Genomic DNA, 19,820 nt, shown 5'->3' on the forward strand with positions numbered 1-19,820 from the left:
AGATCCAATATTTTACCTATTAATTTTGCATAAGTTTACTTAAGTCAAAGACTGAGTGTGTCATGGAGAGCAAGGACTGAAAGGGCATTCTTGCAGAGGCCATCCAAAATATAACAAAAAAATGGATAAAAAGTTTCTTTGGGAAACTAATGAAGAAATAAGAAAGAAAAACCAGGTAATCAAACTCTCTTACATACTCAAGGTTGAGGTGGTTATATTCCAGAGTCAATATTTTCTTACCTATAGCATAAGATATCAATAAGTTGATTAAGGCAACTCTGAAAATAAGACTCTGTAAGGATCAAGCTTGGGATGCCATTCTAAGGGAATACCTGATGATTCCAGGATAGATGGTTCTATGCTAGATATTCCAAACTTAGTTGAAATTCAAGGTCCTTTATAAAATTAATTAAGAAGACAATACATAACAGAAATGAATATTTATTTATAAGATGAAATAATTTTATTACTATCTGGTTAAAATAATGTTTTCAATGGTTCCAAGTGTATATTACTTATAGAATACACAAGATGAAAGGCCAAAAGATATATATCCCAGAACTTCTAAAACTGTTTATAAAGGGATATTTATTGAGTCTGAGTCTGGGATATTTATTGAGAAATTTTTGGGTTGTGGAGATAGGTCGAACATGCAAATTACTCAGATCCCATAAATACCTGTGAGGCCTTTCATTGATTTCTTTCTTTTTTTTCTCTGCAGAGAATTATGATAGGTCAGTTAAGTCACTTTCTCTTTCAGTGTGTATGATCCATCACTTCCCTGAACAATATTACAAGCAAGGTGTGTATAGAAAAAATATCTTCATAAAATAGACCAGTAAGTTAGCCTTCAAAAAAGACCCATTACTACTTTGAAGCTGAAATTTTCATTTGTGATGTTACATTTAAGGATTTAAATGAGGGTTTCTTACTTTCAATGAGTCAACAGTTTGGTTACCAGAAGAGAAGAATGGCAAATGTAAGAATAGCAACATCTAAACACTGTAAATACTTATGAGGAAAACAATTCTAGAATAGCCACAATTCTGACTTGATGCAATATGCAAGCAACAATCTATTGGAAAATAAAAATATAAAAGCATACTTAAGAATGAATATCACTAAGCATTATAGAACTATGAATGTATTTCACTGGTCGATGAGCAGTAAAATTTAAGATAATAAATTATTCACATGTCATATTTACCCTTCATATTCTGCATTCTCCCTGTTGCATGATTTTCTCATTTCATTTCGTTTCATGATCATAATGGTGAATATTATGATAAAGGGCAGAACAATGTAGAAACTCAGAATAAGCCAGTTGTTCTGCTGTGCACTGGAGTCTTCTTTAATAAAAATTATATCTAGAAATAAAACATAGTGGATATTCACTTCACCAAATATTTACATAAACATATTTTTTACTTTAATATTTTTATATAAATATTTGTATAAATAATTAAAATTTTAATACATTGCCAACTCTTACAGAGGAAAATGAAAGGACATTTAAACTCATAACTCCTAACAACAATGATACATTTATCACATTTCATATTTGTTTTTCATGGATATTAGTTTAATTTTTATGGTAACTGTATAAATGTTTTGAGTACTGTTTACTATATTCAGCATATTTATGGCATCAATGTTTTTAAAAAGTAACACATTAATAGGATTTAAGTTAAAAAACTTAGAAAGGAATATTCTATGAAAACCCTTTTCCCTCATCCTTGCCTAGTCAGTTTCTCTTCTTGGAGAAAATCATCTTTAAAGGATTCATGTTTTATGCACTAGATAAAATCTGTTAATAATGTACAGTGTAGATAAATGGATAAAGAAGATATACACCTTGGGAAAATTGGATAGCTATGTGTAGAAGAATGAAACTCAACCATTCTCTTACACCATACACAAAGATAAACTTGAAATGGATAAAAGACTTCAACTCAAGGCAGGAATCTGTCAAAATGATAGAGAACATAGGCAGTAACCTCTTCGACATCAGCTACAGCAACTTCTTTCAAGATATGTCTCCAAAGGCAAAGGAAGCAAAAGGGAAAATGAACTTTGGGGACTTCATCAAGATCAAAAGCTTCTGCACAGCAAAGGAAACAGTCAACAAAACAAAAAGGCAACCCACGGAATGGGAGAAGATACTCACAAATGACACTACAGACAAAGGGCTGATATGCAAGATGTATAAAGAACTCTTCAAACTCAACACACACAAAACAGATAATCACATCAAAATATGGGCAGACGTCATGAACAGACACTTCTCCAAAGAAGACATATACAAATGGCTAACAGACACCTGAAAATATGCTCATCATCATTAGCTATCAGGGAGATTCAAATCAAAACCACATTGAGATACCATCTTATACCAGTTAGAATGGAAAAAATTAACAGGACAGGAAACAACACATGTTGGAGAGGATATGGAGAAAGGGGAACCTTCTTACACTGTTGGGGAGAATGCAAGTTGGTGCAGCCACTTTGGAAAACAGTGTGGAGATTCCTTCAGGAATTAAAAATAGAGTTACCCTATGACCCATCAGGCAATTGCACTACTGGGTATTTACCCCAAAGATACAGATGTAGTGAAAAGAAGGGCTGCCTGTACCTCAATGTTCATAGCAGCAATGGTCACAGTCACCAAAATGTGGAAAAAACCAAGATTCCCTTCAACAGATGAATGATAAAGAAGATATGGTCCATATTTACAGTGTATTATGTCTCCATCATAAAGGATGAATAGCCAACTTTTGTATCAATATGGGTGGGACTGGAAGAGATTATACTGAGTGAAATAAGTCAAGCAGAGAAAGCCAGTTATCATATGGTTTCACCTACTTGTGGAGCATAAGGAATAACACGGGAGACATTGGGAGATGGAGAAGAGAAATGAGTTGGGGGAAATTGGAGGGGGAAATGAAGCATGAGAGACTGTGGGCTCTGAGAAACAAACCAAGTTTTGGAGGAGAGGGGGTAGGGGATTAGGTGAACCTGGTGGTGAGTATTAAGGAGGGCATGTATTGCATGGAGCACTGGGTTTGGTGCATAAACAGTGAATTTTGGAACACTGTAAAAAAATAAAATAAAATTAAAAAAATATATATATAAAAAATGATGTGTACCTGAACCTAATATTATACTGCATGTTAACTAACTGGAACTCAAATAAAAAACATGATAAATTAAAAAAAAGATGTATATTTGTGTGTGTATATATATATATATATATATATATATATATATATATTTGCAATGGAGTATTATTCAGCCATTAAGAAAATGGAATCTTGCCATTTCCAATGACATGGATGGAACTAGAACAATGCTAAATGAAACAAACAGTCAGAGAAAGACAAACATCTGTCATTTCTTATACTTAAAAATTAAAGTGTTACATGATTCAGAAATTTACACAATATATAAATATATTAGCAATGAATTAGCAAAAATTATTTAGATCTCAAAACAGATCCTGCCAGAATCCAAGAGAATCCTCAGGATGTTTTTAATCATTATTTCTTTCCAAAGTTTATAAATATCTTGATTTCCTCTATTATTATTATTTATTTAGTGAATTTTTGCTGAATTATAACATGTAAACAGAAATGGATGTATGTCATAATTACACAGCTTAAAGAATTTTCTAAATTAAACACATTCATGTAACCAACACCAAATCCAGGAAGCATAATATTACAGTATCTCAGAACTCCCAACCTGACTCCTTCCAATCATTATTCTTCCTAAAGATAATTACTATTTTGGTCTCTAAGAGCATGAATCCATTTTTTTAAAGATTTTAAGCCTTATGTAAATAGAATTATATTGTATATACTTTTTTCCTTTTTTTTTTTTTGCTCATTATTACCTAACTTGAGAATTCACTCACGTTGTTGTTTATAGTTGCAAAATGTTCATTCACACCACTGTATGCTATATCTTTGCATAGAAATACCAACCATTAATGCATTCTATTCCTCATGAATATTTGTGTAACTTGCATTTATGAGTGTAATGAATAGTGGTTTATGAGTATTCTACTACATGTCTTTTAGTCAACATATGTACACTACACATACTTCTTATTAGATATATGCCCTTTGAGTAGCAATGCTTATTCACAGCATATGCCTATTTTAAACATTAGTAAATTTTCCAGTGATTTTCCTAAATGAACAATTGTATTCCCATTAGCAGTGGATGGGAGTCTTGGATATTTCATATATATGATATTTATTTTTTTATCATAGTTATTCTTTATATACAATAAAATGCAAATATTTCAACTGTACATGTGGATAAGATTTGATAAATATATACCCCAATTAGGCAAACATTTAAAGATTGTTTTGTTTGACATTTGGGGCTTTCCTCCATTTAGTGTAAAATTCTTTAAATTTTTTATTTGGTAAATAATAAAATGGTTTTAGATAGTGTCTGAGATTGGACAACAAAATAGTGTGAATATCCTCATTTATTTAAATTTTGTTACTTTAGCTAGTTTTAACTAGTGTCTGAGATTGGACAACAAAATAGTGTGAATATCCTCATTTATTTAAATTTTACTTTAAGGTTTTCTGATATATAATAAATACATATATTTAAAATTTGTGATTAATAGGTTTTGTTCTATGTATACATCCATAAAATCATCACCTCAATCAAAATAATAACTATATCCATCATCCACAAAACTTTCCTCTTGCTCCTTTATAATCTCACCATGCTACCACTCCCCCCCATAGGCAGCCACTTATTTATCTGCATTCTCTCACTATACATTAGTTTACATGTTTTTACAATTTAATATAAAGTTAGACAGTATTCTTTTTAATCTTTCCTTTTCACATTGGGTAATGTTGAAATTCATACACATTGGTTCATGTAACTATATAGCTCATTCTTTTTTTGTTGTTCAGTAGTAATCTATTATTTAAATATATAGTACTTTGTTTATTAATTCACTGTTGATTTATATTGAGGTTATTTCCAAATTTTATCTACTACAAATAAAACTGTTATAAACATTTATATACAAAGATTTGTACTTGCATAAGCATTCTATTTCTTGGGTAAATCATGAAATGAGTGGGTTATATGGTAAGTGAATGCTTACCTTCTTAAGAAACTGTGAAATTGCAATTTTACATTACAATGACAGTATATGGGACACTATCTTACACCATGGTTAGTTTTTAAAATTTAACCAATTTTTATAGAGATGTAATGGTATTAATTTTGAATATAATTTGTATTTTCCCAATGAAAAATTAAGTTGGACATTTTTACATGTGCTTATTTGTCATCTCTTCTTTGATGAAATTTCAATTCAGATATTTTGTCCATTTTTTGTAGGGTTGTCTGCTTTTTATTGTTTCAAGGTTCTTTATGTATCCTTTTTGTATATTCTAAATACAAATACTTCAACAGTGCACCTGAAAATAACCCCTCAAGCTGTGCGTCTCTATGCCTCTTAGCCAAAGACCCATCACTGCCTCCACTCAAGTATGCACACCTGGAGATAGATTGTGAAATCATGAAAGCAAAGAAACCCAGAGCCACTGCAGCTTCCCGTGACCCATAGCTGGCACTGGCCCTTCCTTCTTACCCTGGCCCTGATCACACCTGTGTCTCCAACTGATCTCTGCCATTGCATAGGCACTTGAAGCTGGGCTCTACAGTTAAATGTGTGCACATCATTTGGTCTAGCCACCAACACTGCTTAAACTTGCTGCTAACTGTTGGTCCTGGAAATGCCACTTAGGACCCAAACAACACTTGTAGCAACTATAGACCCCATAAGGTATTACCCAAGGATGATACAAGCATTGATAAGGTAGACCCCAGTAACCTAAGCCAAAAAGACATTACAGCTCCCTGGACCCTGTGTCACTGGGTGCAACAAGACTTAGTACTCTGCATCACTAGACCCAGAATCACAGCTTGATAAAGTGTGCTCCATTCACAGGTGAAAGCTTCCCTTTTTCAAAACTGGTCCATAAAGTCTGGAAGAGGTGACCACATCTTCAAATGTATAGACATCCATGCAAGTCTACTGAGATGCTGAAGAATCAGGAAATATCTCCACCAAAAGAATATAGGAAATCTCCAATAACTGTCCCAAAGAAATGGTAATCGAATAATTGCTCAACAAAGAATTCAAAGTAACTGCTCTACAGACACTCAGAAAGCTACAAAAGAATACAGATAACTTAATCATACCAGGAATAAAAATGAGAAGCTCAACAAAGAGAAGAAAAAAAAAAAAAAAGAAAAAAAAACTAGAACTCTCATAGCTGAGATCTTCAACAGCAAACCTGAATAAGCTGAAGAGAGAGTGATCTAGAAGAAAGATCAGTTGAAATTATTTAATCAGAAGTGCAAAACAAAAATAAATAAATAAATAAAAAAGGAAGAAGAATCAAGAAAGCCTGTGGAAATTATGGAACACCATGAAAAGATATAATGTACACACTGGATTCCTGGAAGAAGAATAGTGGGAGAAAGGAATGGGAAACTTTTAAATAAGTTTTAAGAGAATAATGGAGAAATTCTCAAGACTGGAGAGAGATTTGGACATCAAAGTTCATAAAGCAAATATTGCAATAAAGCAAAATTTCAACCAAAATATTATTCTCCAAGACAATAACAAAACTGTCTAAAACTAAAGAGAGAGGATTTTAAAAGTGAGAGAAAAAATATCTCTCAGACAAGAAAATCCCCATAAGGCTATCAGTGGGTTTCTCAGCAGATACCTCACAGGGCAGGAGAAATGGGATGACATATTGAAAATGCTAAAAGTAAGAAACTGCTAACTAAGAATACTTCAAGTAGTAAAGTTGTCCTTGTGAATTGAAGATATGATAAAGATTTTCCCCTAATAAACAAAAGCTGAGGGAATTTATCACCACTAACCCTGCCCTATAAGAAATGCTGAAAAGTTTTATTCAGGTTGAAACAAAAGAATGCTAATTAGTAACATATAAACATATGAAAATACACAGCACATTGACAAAGTTAAGTGTGTAGTCAGATTCAAAATGCCCCACTAATTTGCTAACTACTTTAGAATAAAGGTTAGAGGACAGGAAATATTAAAAATAGTTATAATTTCACCAGTTTTTAGTGGATACAAAAAAGATACAAATTTTGAAATGCAAAACATAGAAGGGGGAATAAAAGAATATTAGTCTTGTATATGATCAAGGTTACACTGTTATCAGAATTATATATATATATATATGCATATATACACATATATGCATATATATGTGTATATATGCATATATGTGTATATATAATTTGTTTTATGATGTTTTTACTTTATGTTTTATGTTTTATAATGTAAACCTCATGAGAACCGCAAAGAAAAATTCCTCAATAGAAACAAAAAAGATGGAGAAGAAAACCATCAATATGTAAAGGAAGGCATCAAAAAAAGAATAAAAGAAAAATAGAACTGTAAAACAGCCAGAAAACAAGATGACATCAATAAGTCTGTATTTATCAATAATTACTCTTAATGTTAATGGATAGACCAATTTAAACACAAAGAGTGTGGTACCTGGGTGGTTTAGACAGTTAAGTATCTGACTCTTGATTTCCATTCAGGTCATGATCTCAGGGTCATGAGATCAAATCCATGTCAGACTCTGCATTCAGTGGGGAGTTTGACTGAGATTCTCTCCCTTTTCTTTTACCCCTTCCCCTGCTCACATACATTCTCTCTCTCTCAAATAAATAAATGTTTTAAAAATTATAAATAAATAAAAGGCATAGAGTTAATGAATAAAAAATAAGACTCAATTATACGCTTCCTATAATAGACTCACTTCAGCTTCAATGACATGCATAGATTCAAAGTAAGGAGACAGCAAAAGATATTCCATACAAGAAGAGCAGAAGTAGCTATACTGAAATCAGAAAAGCAGACTTTAAGCCAAAATAGTAGCAAGAAACATAGAAGATTATTATATAATTAATCAATAAGATATGGCAATTATATTTATGCATCCACCCAAAATAAGAACACCTGAATATATATTAAGCAAATAGTAACAGGTGTGAAGGAAGAAAAAGAAAACAATGTAATAATAGTAGAGGACCACAATAATCTTCTTTCTGCATAATTAGATATTCAGATAATCAACAAGGAAACTGACCTGAATCATACTGTAGACTAAATGGAACTAACAGCACATACAGAAATTTCTACCATCCAAAAGCAGCAGAATACATATTTTATGCACATATTCTCTAGGGTAGACCACATGATAGGTCACAAAATATGTTTTAACAAGTCTAAGAAGAATAAAATCATCCTTATTCATTTGTCTTTTTAAAAAGTTTTTATTTAAATTCCAGTTAGTTAACATACAGTGTAATATTAGCTTCATTTGTACAATATAGTGATTTAGCACTTCCATACAATATCCAATGCTCTTCTTAGCAAGTACACTCACTCCTTAATCCCCATCAACTATTTTACTCTTTCCCCTTCCCTCTAGTGAACATCAGTTTTTTTCTTGATAGTTAAGAGACTGTTTCTTGGTTTGCTTTCTCCTCTCTTCCCCTAAATCCTCTACTCACTGGTTTTGTTTCTTTTCTTTTAAAAAATTTTATTCACTTATTTGACAGAGAGAGGTGACAAGTAGGTATAGAAACAGGCAGACAGAGGGGGGGCATCAGGCTCCCTGCTGAGCAGAGAGCCCGATGCGAGATTCCATCCCAGGACCCTGAGGTCATTACCTGAGCTGAAGGCAGAGGCTTAACCCACTGAGCCACCAAGGCACCCTCATTGGTTTTGTTTCTTAAATTTCACATATAAGTGAAATCACATGGTATTTGTGTTTCTCTGACAGACATTTTACTTAGCATAACATTCTGGAGATCTACCCATGACATTGCAAATGGCAAGATTTCATTCGTTTTTATGGCTGAGTAATATTCCATTGTATATGTATACCACATGTGTCTATAGATGCACATTTAAGTGCCTTCCATTATCTTGGCTATTGTAAATAATGCTGAAATAAACATAGGGATGCATGTTTGATGAAAAAATTCAAATTTTTTTGAATTATCATTTTCAATTTATTTGGGTAAATATCCAATAGTGGAATTATTGGATCCATTTGTACTCCTATTTTTAAAATTTTGAGGAACTCCCATAATGTTTCCCACACTGGCTGTACCATTTTAAATTTCTACCCACAGTGTACAAAAGTTCCTTAATCATACCAAGTATCTTTTCCAATCACAGTAGTATAAAACTAGAAGTTAAAGGAATGAAATATGGAAATAACTACCTAATTTTATACCTCATGGAACTAGGAGAAAAAAAACAAACAACTAAACTCAAAGTTAGTAGAAGGAAGGAAATAACCAACATCATAGCAGAAATAAATGAAATAGAGACTAGAAAAACAACAGAAAAAGTCAATGAAGCTAAGACTTGACTTTTTAAAAATATTGAAAAAGATAAACCTTTGGGGTGCCTGGGTAGCTCAGTGGGTTAAGCCTCTGCCTCAGCTCAGGTCATGATCTCAGGGTCCTGGGATCGAGCCCCACATCAGGTTCTCTGCTCAGCAGGGAGTCTGCTTCCCCCTCTCTCTCTACCTGCCTCTTTGCCTACTAGTGATCTCTGTCTGTCAAATACATAAATAAAATCTTAAAAAATAGAAAAGAAAAAGATAAATCTTTAATTATACTAACTCAAGAAAAGACAGAGAAATCAAATTAAAGAGGAGACATTATAGCAGATACCACAAAAATGCAAAGAATCATGAGAAACTACTATGAATAACTATAGCCAAACAAACTGGATAATCTAGATAAAATGGATTAATTCCTATAATCATCTAATCTATCAAGACTGAAACATGAAAAATAGAAAATCTGAACAGACCAACAAAAGTATGGAGACAAATGTAATCAAAGTCTCTCAAAACAGAAAATTCTCAAACCAGATTGTTTTGGTGAATGATAGCAAATATTTAAAGAAAGATTAACAATAATCTTTCTCAAATGTTTCCAAAAATTGAAAAGACACTTTCAAACTCATTCTGCAAGAGCAGCATTACCTTATACCACAAGAAAAGAAAATTAAAGACAAGTATCTATAATAAATATGGATGCAAAAATTCTTAACAAAATGTTACCAAATAAAATTCAAAAACACATTAAAAAGGTAATTCATCATGAGAAAGTAAAATTTATCTCTGAGATGATTCAACATATATAAGTTAATAAATGCAAAACACCACATAAATTTAATGAGAGATAAAAAAATATGAATCATGCAATCATCTCAATAAATGCACAAAAAGCACTTGACAAAATATAGTATCTTCTCCTGATAAAAACTCTCAACAAATTTACTATGATACCCCATCTTAATAAAGGCCATTTATAAGTCCACAGCTAATATACTCAATGGTAAGAAAGATTTTAATATGGGATGAAAAATAAGACAAGGGTGCCACTCTTGTTCAACATAGTACTGGAATTCCATTTATAGTAATCAGGTAAGATAAAGATATAAATAGTACCCAAATCAGTAATGAAAAAGAAAAATGATCTTTGCAGATAATATGATCCTATATATAGAAAATACTAAAGACAGTACCAAAAAATTGTATCTACCTAATAAATGCAATGAAGTTCCAAGATAACAAATCAATATCCAGAAAACAGTTGTGTTTCTTACATGTATAACAGAACATCTGAGAAAAAAAACAACAAAAACTAAAAAAACAAAAACATTCCATTCACAATAGCATCAAAAAAATGAAAATATTTAAGAATAAATTTAACCAATAAGGTGAAAAATCTGTACACTGAAAATGATAAAACTTTGATGAAAGAAACTGAAGACACGAACAAATGGTAATGTACCCCATGTTCATGGATTAAAAGAATTAATATTGTTAAAATGTCCATATGACTCAAAGTCATCCATCAGTTCAGTGGAATCCCTCAAAAATATTCCACAAAAATAGAAAAAAGCAATTCTAAAGTTTGTATGGAGTCACAGAAGACCCTGAAGAGCCAAAGTGATCCAGAAAAAGAACCAAAAGCTGAAGGTATCACACTTTCTGATTTCAAACTATACTACAAATCTAGTGTAATCAAAACAGCTTAGTACTGGCATAAAAATAGATATGTAGAAAAATGGAGCCGAATTGAGAGCCCAGAAATAAACCTATGCACTTATATTCAAGTAATATTTGACAAGAGACCCAGAATACTCAATGAGGAAAGGATAGTCTCCTCAACACGTCATGTAGGGGAAAACTGGATAACCACACGCAAATAAGTCAAATTTAATTAATTAAATTTTGTTACTCTGTGGTATCTGTTGTAATGTCTCCTTTTCCTTTTCTGATTTTTAAAATTTATTTCTCTTTTCTTGAGTTAGTATAGTTAAATGTTTGTCTTTTTAAAATATTTTTAAAGAATATATTTTTTAAAATGTAGCCTCTACATTTGTGGGAAACTTGTTAAGCCTCTGGTCTAAACTCCAGACTAACTAAATAGGCCTCTTCAAAGGAAGACGGGGGTTGTGTTTCAGTCTGCTGTTTATGCACTGTTATGCACTGTTTATCCACTATGATGGTGGTCTGTCAAAAACTCTTTCTGATTGTTATAGCCCCATGAAGTTCTGGAATGCCAGCACTTTTGGCCACTAGGCTAGGAAATCAAGTGGTGATTCCTGTGTGAATTATGTGTACCCTCTCACTTTAGCAACACAGCTGGAGAGTGTATGAGGTGGAACATTCTTACCAGCTTCAGAAAAGCATCAAGAAAATGTTTTGATTACACAAGCCCATGGGCTTCAGCAATGCAGCAGGAGAGTGCCTCATTTGTGTATGTGTTGGGTTTAGTCTGGGAATAGGAGAATGCTGATCATGATCACACTTCTTAGCCCCAGCCAGGAATTAGGAAAATGTCATGATTGCCTATTCTTGCAGACTTATGCTAAGGAATGGAATAACTCTCAACTGTTAGTTTTGCCTATCGGAGCCAGAGAGTGGGGGAGCACTGCAACCACTCATACTTTTAGGACTCAAAGGTGCCATGCCTGCCACTCCTGTCCAACCCAGCAAGATGACTGAAGGGTGCTGCATCTGAACTCACCGGCCCTTATTAACAGGCTATGTGGAGAATGCAATACTGGCATCTACTAATGCTTCTGTCTTTGTTGAATGTCTCAGCTGTTCCCTGCTCTTGAGGCAATGTCCCCAGAAAGTCAAGAAAATTCTTAAATAAGCTAAGTGCCTTGCAAACTGAGCTGTTTTTTGTTTGTTTGTTTGTTTGTTTATCAGGTCTTGCAGTGAGACCACTCATGAGCTCCCCAAAAGCAGAATCGCAGTTTCCTATAGCACTTTGGGATTCCCAGATATCACTCCCACTGTTTTTTTCCTAAGCCAAGTCTTTTTGGGAACTCATCTCTGTGTGTAGATCCCAGGGGCTACATGGGGCATTAACACTTCCTTCCTCTAGGAGAAGTGCCTGTCTTGTGTAACTCTGCACAAGGGTGTATTTGTGTGTGTGTGTGTGTGCATTTATGTGTGTGTTTGCAAGACCATGTTTAGTCCTCAGTGTGGTCTTTTATTCTTTGTTGTGGAGAGTTCTTGAGTTTTCAGATCTTTTTCAGAGGAAATGATCTATCTGTAACTGTAGACTTGATGTGTCCTTGGGGGAAGGTGAGTTAAGTTCTGAGTATTCATATATCACTATCCTGGAAAGCCTGAGCAATTGCTTTTAAATTGAATGTTTACTTCATAGATATTTAGTTAAAGTATCATTATTGGATTTAAATATATACATTTAACTATTCTATTTACCTAATGTTCTTTTTCCTTTATTTAGACTTCATCTTATTAATTGGTGGAAAGGAATACCTTGTACAATTAAAAAAAATTCTTTAATTTTTTTCTAAAAATTTTGAATTGTTTTCCTAGTATTTACTCTGGAATTACAATACAGGCAAAAGATATTGCAGGTTCAGTTCCATAGCAACACAAAAAAGCAAGTAACACAATAAAGCAAGTTAACTTAGTCTTCTAGTTTCCCTGTGTATATAAAAGTTATGTTTTCAGTATATTGTAGTCTATTAAGTGTACAATATCATTACAAAAACACTGTAAATACCTTAATGTAAAAACACACTGCTGCTAAAAGATGTTAAGTATCATTTGAACTTTTAGTGAGTCATAATGTATTTTTAAAGATTTTATTTATTTATCTGTCAGAGAGAGAGAGAGAGAGTGCACAGGCAGGCAGAGTGGCAGGCAGAGGGAGAAGCAGGCTCCCTGTCAGGCAAGGAGCCTAACGGGGGACCCAATCCCAGGATGCAGGGATCACTACCCAAGCCAAAGGTAGCTACCCAACTGACTGAGCCACCCAGGTGCCCCATAATATTTTTGCAAAGGAGAATTTTGTCTCAGTGTTGATGATTGTGCATTGTTCAGGGGGGTGGCTGTTGAAGACTGGGATGGCTGTGGCATTTTGTTAAAATATGACAGCAATGAAATTTGTTATATTGATTGACTTTTCCTTTCATGAATGATTTCTTTGTAGCATGTGATGCTGTTTGTAGCATTTTTTAGCTATAGTAATATAAAAAAGTACCCTCTTTTAAAATTGAATCCCTGCTAAAAACCAAGTTTATGTAATATTCTAAATCTTTTGCTGTCATTTCAACAATCTTCACAGTACCTTCACAGGAGTAGATTCTTTCTCAAGAAACCATTTTCTTTGCTCATCCTAAGAAGCAACTCCTAATGTTAGTTTTATCATGAGATTGCAGTGATTCAGTCATATTTTCAGGTATCACTTCTAATCTAATTTTCTTGCAATTTAACCATGTCTGCAGTTACTTCCTCCACCAGTCTTGAATAACTCAAAGTCATCAGTAAGTGTTGGAATCAACTTGTTTCAAACTCTTGTTAATGTTGATATTTTGACCTCTTCTTATGAATCACAAGTGCTCTTAGTTGCATTTAAAATGGTGAATCTTTTCCAGAATGTATTAAATTTCCATTGCCCAGATCTATCAGAGGAATCACTACCTATGGCTGCCATAGACTTATGAAACATATTTCCTGAGTAATAGGACTTGAAAATTAAAATTACTCTTTCATCTATGGGCTTTAGGATGAATGCTTTGTTAGCAGTCATGAAAACAACATTAATCTCATTGTAAATCTCCATCAGAGTTCTTACAGGACTAGGTGCATTGTCAATGAACAATGATATTTTGAAAAACTTCTATTTTTCTTAGTAGTAGTCATCAACATTGGGTATAAAATATTCAGTAAAGTATGTTATAAACATATGTTCTGTCACCCAGGCTTTTCTGTTCCATTTAAATAGTAGATTTAGCTTAAATCTTAAGGCTTTTGGATTTTCAGAATGGTAAATGAGCAATGACTTCAACTAAGCCACCAGCTGCATAAGTCCCTAACAGGAATATTCACCCTTCCCTTTGAAGTTTTGAAGCCAGGCATTGACTTTTCCTCTCCAGCTATGAAATTCATAAACAGCATTTTCTTCCAATGTTTTGTTTACATTGAAAATATGTTGTTTAGTGTAGTCACATTCATTAGTTGTCTTAGCTAGATCTTTTAGCTAACTTGCTGCAGTTTATTCATCAGCACTTGCTGCTTCACTTTGCACTTTTATATGATGGAGATGGTTTCTTTCCTTAAATATCATGAACCAACCTCTGCTACTTTCAAACTTTTCTTCTTCAGCTTCCTCACATCTCTTGGTATTAGAAGAACAGAAAAGAATTAGGGTCTTGCTCTGGATTGGGCTTTGGCTTAAAGAAATGGTTGTTTGATCTTCTATCCAGACCACTAAAACTTCCTTCATATTAGCAGTAAGGTTATTTTGTTTTTTAAATTATTTGTATGTTAATGGATTAACATTTTTAACTTTCCTCAAAAACTTTGCACCCTCAACTTGCCTAACTGGTGCAAGAGGCTTAGCTTTTGACCTATCTTGGCTTTCAGTATTCTTTCTTTACTAAGCTTAATCATTTAGAGCTTTTGATTTAAAGTCAGAGACATAAGACTTTTCCTTTCCCTGTGCACTTAGAGGCCTTTGTAGGGTTTTTAACTGGCCTAACTTAAATATTGTTGTGTATCAAGGATATAGAGGCCCATGAAGAGGGAGAAGAGGAATAGTTTATTGGTGGAGAAATCAAGGTATATATAATATTTATTAATTAAGTTCATTATCTTATTTCTTGCTTTGAGACTTATAACACTTGAGGACTGTCTTCTAACTTATTTAACTAAGTTGAGGAAAACTAAGTATCTGAGAAAATCTCATCACAAATATTGTGTAACACCAATTTAATTAAAGCCACTATTCAAGATAACTCTTTTAATTTCTCAGGTGATCATGACAGATCAATGAAACTAGGAGTTGGTTCTTTGAAAGAATTAATAAGATTGATAACCCCCTGTCCAGACTTAACCAAAAGAAAAGAGAAAGGACCAAAATTAACAAAATCATGAATGAAAGAGGAGAGATCACAACCTACTCCAAAGAAATACAATTATAAAAACATATTATGAGAAACTATACGCCACCAAATTTGACAATCTAGAAGAAATGTATGCATTCCTAGAGATGTATAATCTACCAAACTGAACTAGAAAGAAATAGAAAAACTGAACAGACCCATAACCAGTAAAGAGATTGAAGCAGTAGTCAAAAATATCCCAAAAAACAAGACCCAGGTTCAGATGGCTTCCCAGGGGCATTCTACCAAACATTTAAAGAAGAATTAATACCTATTTTCCTGTTCCAAAAAATAAAAATGGAAGGAAAACTTACAAACTCATTTTATGAAGCCAGCATTACCTTGATCCCCAAACCACACAAAGACCCCATCAAAAAGGAGAGTTACATCAGAAAGGACGAATACCCAACTTTTGTAGCAACATGGATGGGACTGGAAGAGATTATGCTGAGTGAAATAAGTCAAGCAGAGAGAGGCAATTATCATATGGTTTCACTTATTTGTGGAGCATAACAAATAGCATGGAGGACATGGGGAGTTAGAGAGGAGTTGGGGGAAATTGGAAGGGGAGGTGAACCATGAGAGACTATGGACTCTGAAAAACAACCTGAGGGTTTTGAAGGGGCGGGGGGTGGGAGGTCGGTGTACAGGTGGTGGGTACGGATTGAGGGCACGGATTGCATGGAGCACTGGGTGTGGTGCAAAAATAATGAATACTGCTATGCTGAAAATAAATTTTAAAAAATGGAATTAAAAAAAAAAAGGAGAGTTACAGACCAATATCCCTGATGAACAGGATGCAAAAATTCTCACCAAAATAATAGCCAATAGGATCCAACAGTGCACTACAAGGACTATTCACCACAACCAGATGGGATTTATTTCAATGCTTCAAAGTTGGTTCAACATCCGCAAATCAATCAATGTGGTACAATATATTAATAAAAGACAAAGCAAGAACCATATGATACTCTAAATAGATACTGAAATACCATTGGACAAAGCACAGCAACCTTTCTTGATCAAAATTCTTCACAGTGTAAGGATAGAGGGAGGGTACATTCCTCGATATCATAAAAGCTGTCTAAGAAAAACCCACAGCAAATATTGTTCTCAAGGGGGAAAAATTGACAGCTTTCCCCCTAAGGTCAGGAACACAGCAGGGATGTCCATTATCACCACTGCTATTTAACATAATACCAGAGGTCCTAGCATCAGTAATCAGACAACAAAAAGAAATAAAAGGCATCCAAATCAGCAAAGAAGAAGTCAAACTCTCACTCCTTGCAGGTGATATGATACTTTATGTGGAAAACCCAAAAGGCTTCACTCCAAAACTGCTAGAACTCATAAAGGAATTCAGTAAAGTGTCAGGATATAAAATCAATGCACAGAAACCAGTTGCATTTCTATATACCAACAGCAAGATAGAAGAAAGAGAAATTAAGGAGTTGATTCTATTTACAATGCACCCAAAAGAAAGGCAAAGAATCTGTACTCAGGGGGCGCCTGGGTGTCTCAGTGGGTTAAGCCACTGCCTTCAGCTCAGGTCATGATCTCAGGGTTCTGGGATTGAGCCTCGCATCCGGCTCTCTGCTCAGCAGGGAGCCTGCTTCCCTCTCTCTCTCGCTTTCTCTCTCTCTCTGCCTGCCTCTCTGCCTACTTGTGATCTCTGTCTGTCAAATAAATAAATAAAATCTTTAAAAAAAAAAGAATCTGTACTCAGAAAACTATAAATTACTCATGAAAGAAATTGAGGAAGACACAAAGAAATGGAAAAATGTTCCATGCTCATGTATTGGAAGAACAAATATTGTGAAAGTGTCTATGCTACCTAGAACAATCTATATGTTCTAGAATATATGTGGAATAAATATGTTCTAATGGAATCCCTATCAAAATACCATAAATGTTTTTCAAAGAAATTGAACAAATTATCCTAAAACTTATAAGGAACCAGAAAAGACCCCAAATAGCTAGAGGAATGTTGAAAAAGAAAACCAAAGTTGGTGGCATCACAATTCCAGACTTCAAGCTCTGTTGCAAAGCTATAATCATCTAGACAGTATGGTACTGGCACAAAAACAAACCCATAGATCAATGGAACAGACTAGGGAGCCCAGAAATGGACCTTCAACTCTATGGTTAACTAATCTTTGGCAAAACAGGAAAGAATGTCCAATGGAAAAAAGAGTCTCTTCAACAAACAATGTTGGGAAAATTGGACAGCCACATGCAGAAGAATGAAACTGGACCATTCCTTAAACCACACACAAAAATAGACTCAAAATGGATGAAATACCTCGATGTGAGACAGGAATCCATTAAAATCCTTGAGGAGAACACATGTAGCTACCCCTTTGACTTCAGCCACAGCAGCTTCTCCTTAGAAACATCTCCAAAGGCAAGAATGAACTATTGGGACTTCTTGAAGATCAAAAGCTTTTTAACAGCAAAGGAAACAATCAAAAAAGCCAAAAGACAACCAAAAGAATGGGAGGAGATATTTGCAAATGCAATATTAGATAAAAGAGTTAGTATCCAAAATTTATAAAGAACTTATCAAACTCAACACCAAAAGAACAAATAATCTAATGAAGAAATGCACGGAAGACAGGAATAGACATTTTGGCAAAGAAGATATCCAAATGGACAACAGACACAAGAAAATGCATTCAATGTCACTTGGCATCAGGGAAATACAAATCCAAACCACAGAAAGATACCACCTCACACCAGTCAGAATGGTTAAAATTTACCAGTCAGGAAATGACAGGTGTGGGTGAGTATGTGGAGAAGGGGAAACCCTCCTACACTGTTTTTGGGAATGCAAACTGGTGTAGCCACTCTGGAAAACAGTACAGGAGTTCCTCAAAAAGTTGGAAATAAAGCTACCCTATGACATAGCAATCATACTGCTGGGTATTTACCCTAAAGATATAAATGCAGTGATCCGAAGGGGCATGTACACCCAAATGTTTATAGAAGCTGTGTCCACAATAGCCAAACTATGGAAAGAACCTAGATGTCCATCAACTTATAAATGGATAAGGATATTATACACACACACACACACACACACACACACACACGGAATGTGTGGAATACTATTCAACCATTAAAAAGGAAATCTTGCCATTTGCAACAATATGGATGAAACTAGAGAATGTTATGTTGAGCAAAATACATCAGAGAAGGACAATTATCATATGATCTTCTTGATATAAGGAATTTGAGAAACAAGACAGAGGATCGTAGGGGAGGGAAGGGAAAAATGAAACAAGATGAAACCAGAGAGGCAGACAAACCATAAGAACTCTTAATCTCAGGAAACAAACCGAGGGTTGCTGGAGGGGAAGAAGGTGGGAGAGATGGAGTGGCTGGGTGATGTACATTGGGGAGGGTATGGGCTATGGTGAATGCTGTGAATTGTGTAAAACTGATGAATCACAGACCTGTACTCCAAAACAGATAATACATTATATGTTAATAAAAAATGTTACTCAGGTGATGATGAGAGATTTGACTTAGTGTTATAGTTCTTTAAGTATTTAATAAAAGAGCATATATTTTGTTTTAAAAGTTTAATTTCTACTCACCAGATTTCTGGACATTTCCATCATCAATACTTCCCCCTGGTGAGCCAATCTGGAATTCACAATGTGGAGGCCTATAGCCAGGAAAGCAATGACAATTACCCAAATTATTACATATCTGAAACAAACAAACAAAAAAGTCACATAATTACTATAAATTAGTTTTTATATCTTATGTATATATTCAAAAGAATAAAATCACTATTTTTCTGTTTAATACTGCATGAGAAATGTTTAATACTGTATGAGAAATACTGTATGAGAAAAAGTAGTGAAAATTTTGACAACATAATAGTCAATGACAAAATTAATACCTACATGATCCTGCATGATACTATATTTATGACCTCTATATATTGACTGTTTTTGATATGTACCTTGCCTTGCCCTAATCATTTTTAATAAATAGGATACAATAAATTATGGCCATTTTATTCAGAGAAAGGTACATTTTGTGAAGTTTGAATTTCTCAAAAATATCTCATTTAGTTATTTTGCTAAACATTTGCTATCACCACTTCTTCTACACCTACACTTTAATTTCTATACAAAATATTATAATAAAATTATCCTCGATTGACTTGGCCACTTCAATTTTTTATCTTAATCCCCTTTTCCGAATTTTACTTTAGCGACCAATTAGAGCGTATCATGCTTAGCGA

General features: G+C 33.9%; 1 protein-coding gene across 1 annotated transcript in view; it reads right to left on the reverse strand.

The window, feature by feature from the left end:
* Nucleotides 1–1,203: 1,203 nt before the first annotated feature.
* Nucleotides 1,204–19,820, reverse strand: part of ADAM18 (ADAM metallopeptidase domain 18) — a 174,847-nt gene continuing 156,230 nt past the window's right edge. The window contains exons 20-22 of the mRNA XM_059384219.1: nucleotides 19,158–19,276; nucleotides 10,879–10,892; nucleotides 1,204–1,349 (exon numbers count right to left, since the gene is read on the reverse strand). Coding sequence (XP_059240202.1) covers nucleotides 1,204–1,349; nucleotides 10,879–10,892; nucleotides 19,158–19,276 — 279 coding nt within the window. The remainder of the gene's footprint in view (nucleotides 1,350–10,878; nucleotides 10,893–19,157; nucleotides 19,277–19,820) is intronic.

The sequence above is a fragment of the Mustela nigripes genome, chromosome 18, assembly GCF_022355385.1.
Source record: "Mustela nigripes isolate SB6536 chromosome 18, MUSNIG.SB6536, whole genome shotgun sequence".
Taxonomy (NCBI): domain Eukaryota; kingdom Metazoa; phylum Chordata; class Mammalia; order Carnivora; family Mustelidae; genus Mustela; species Mustela nigripes.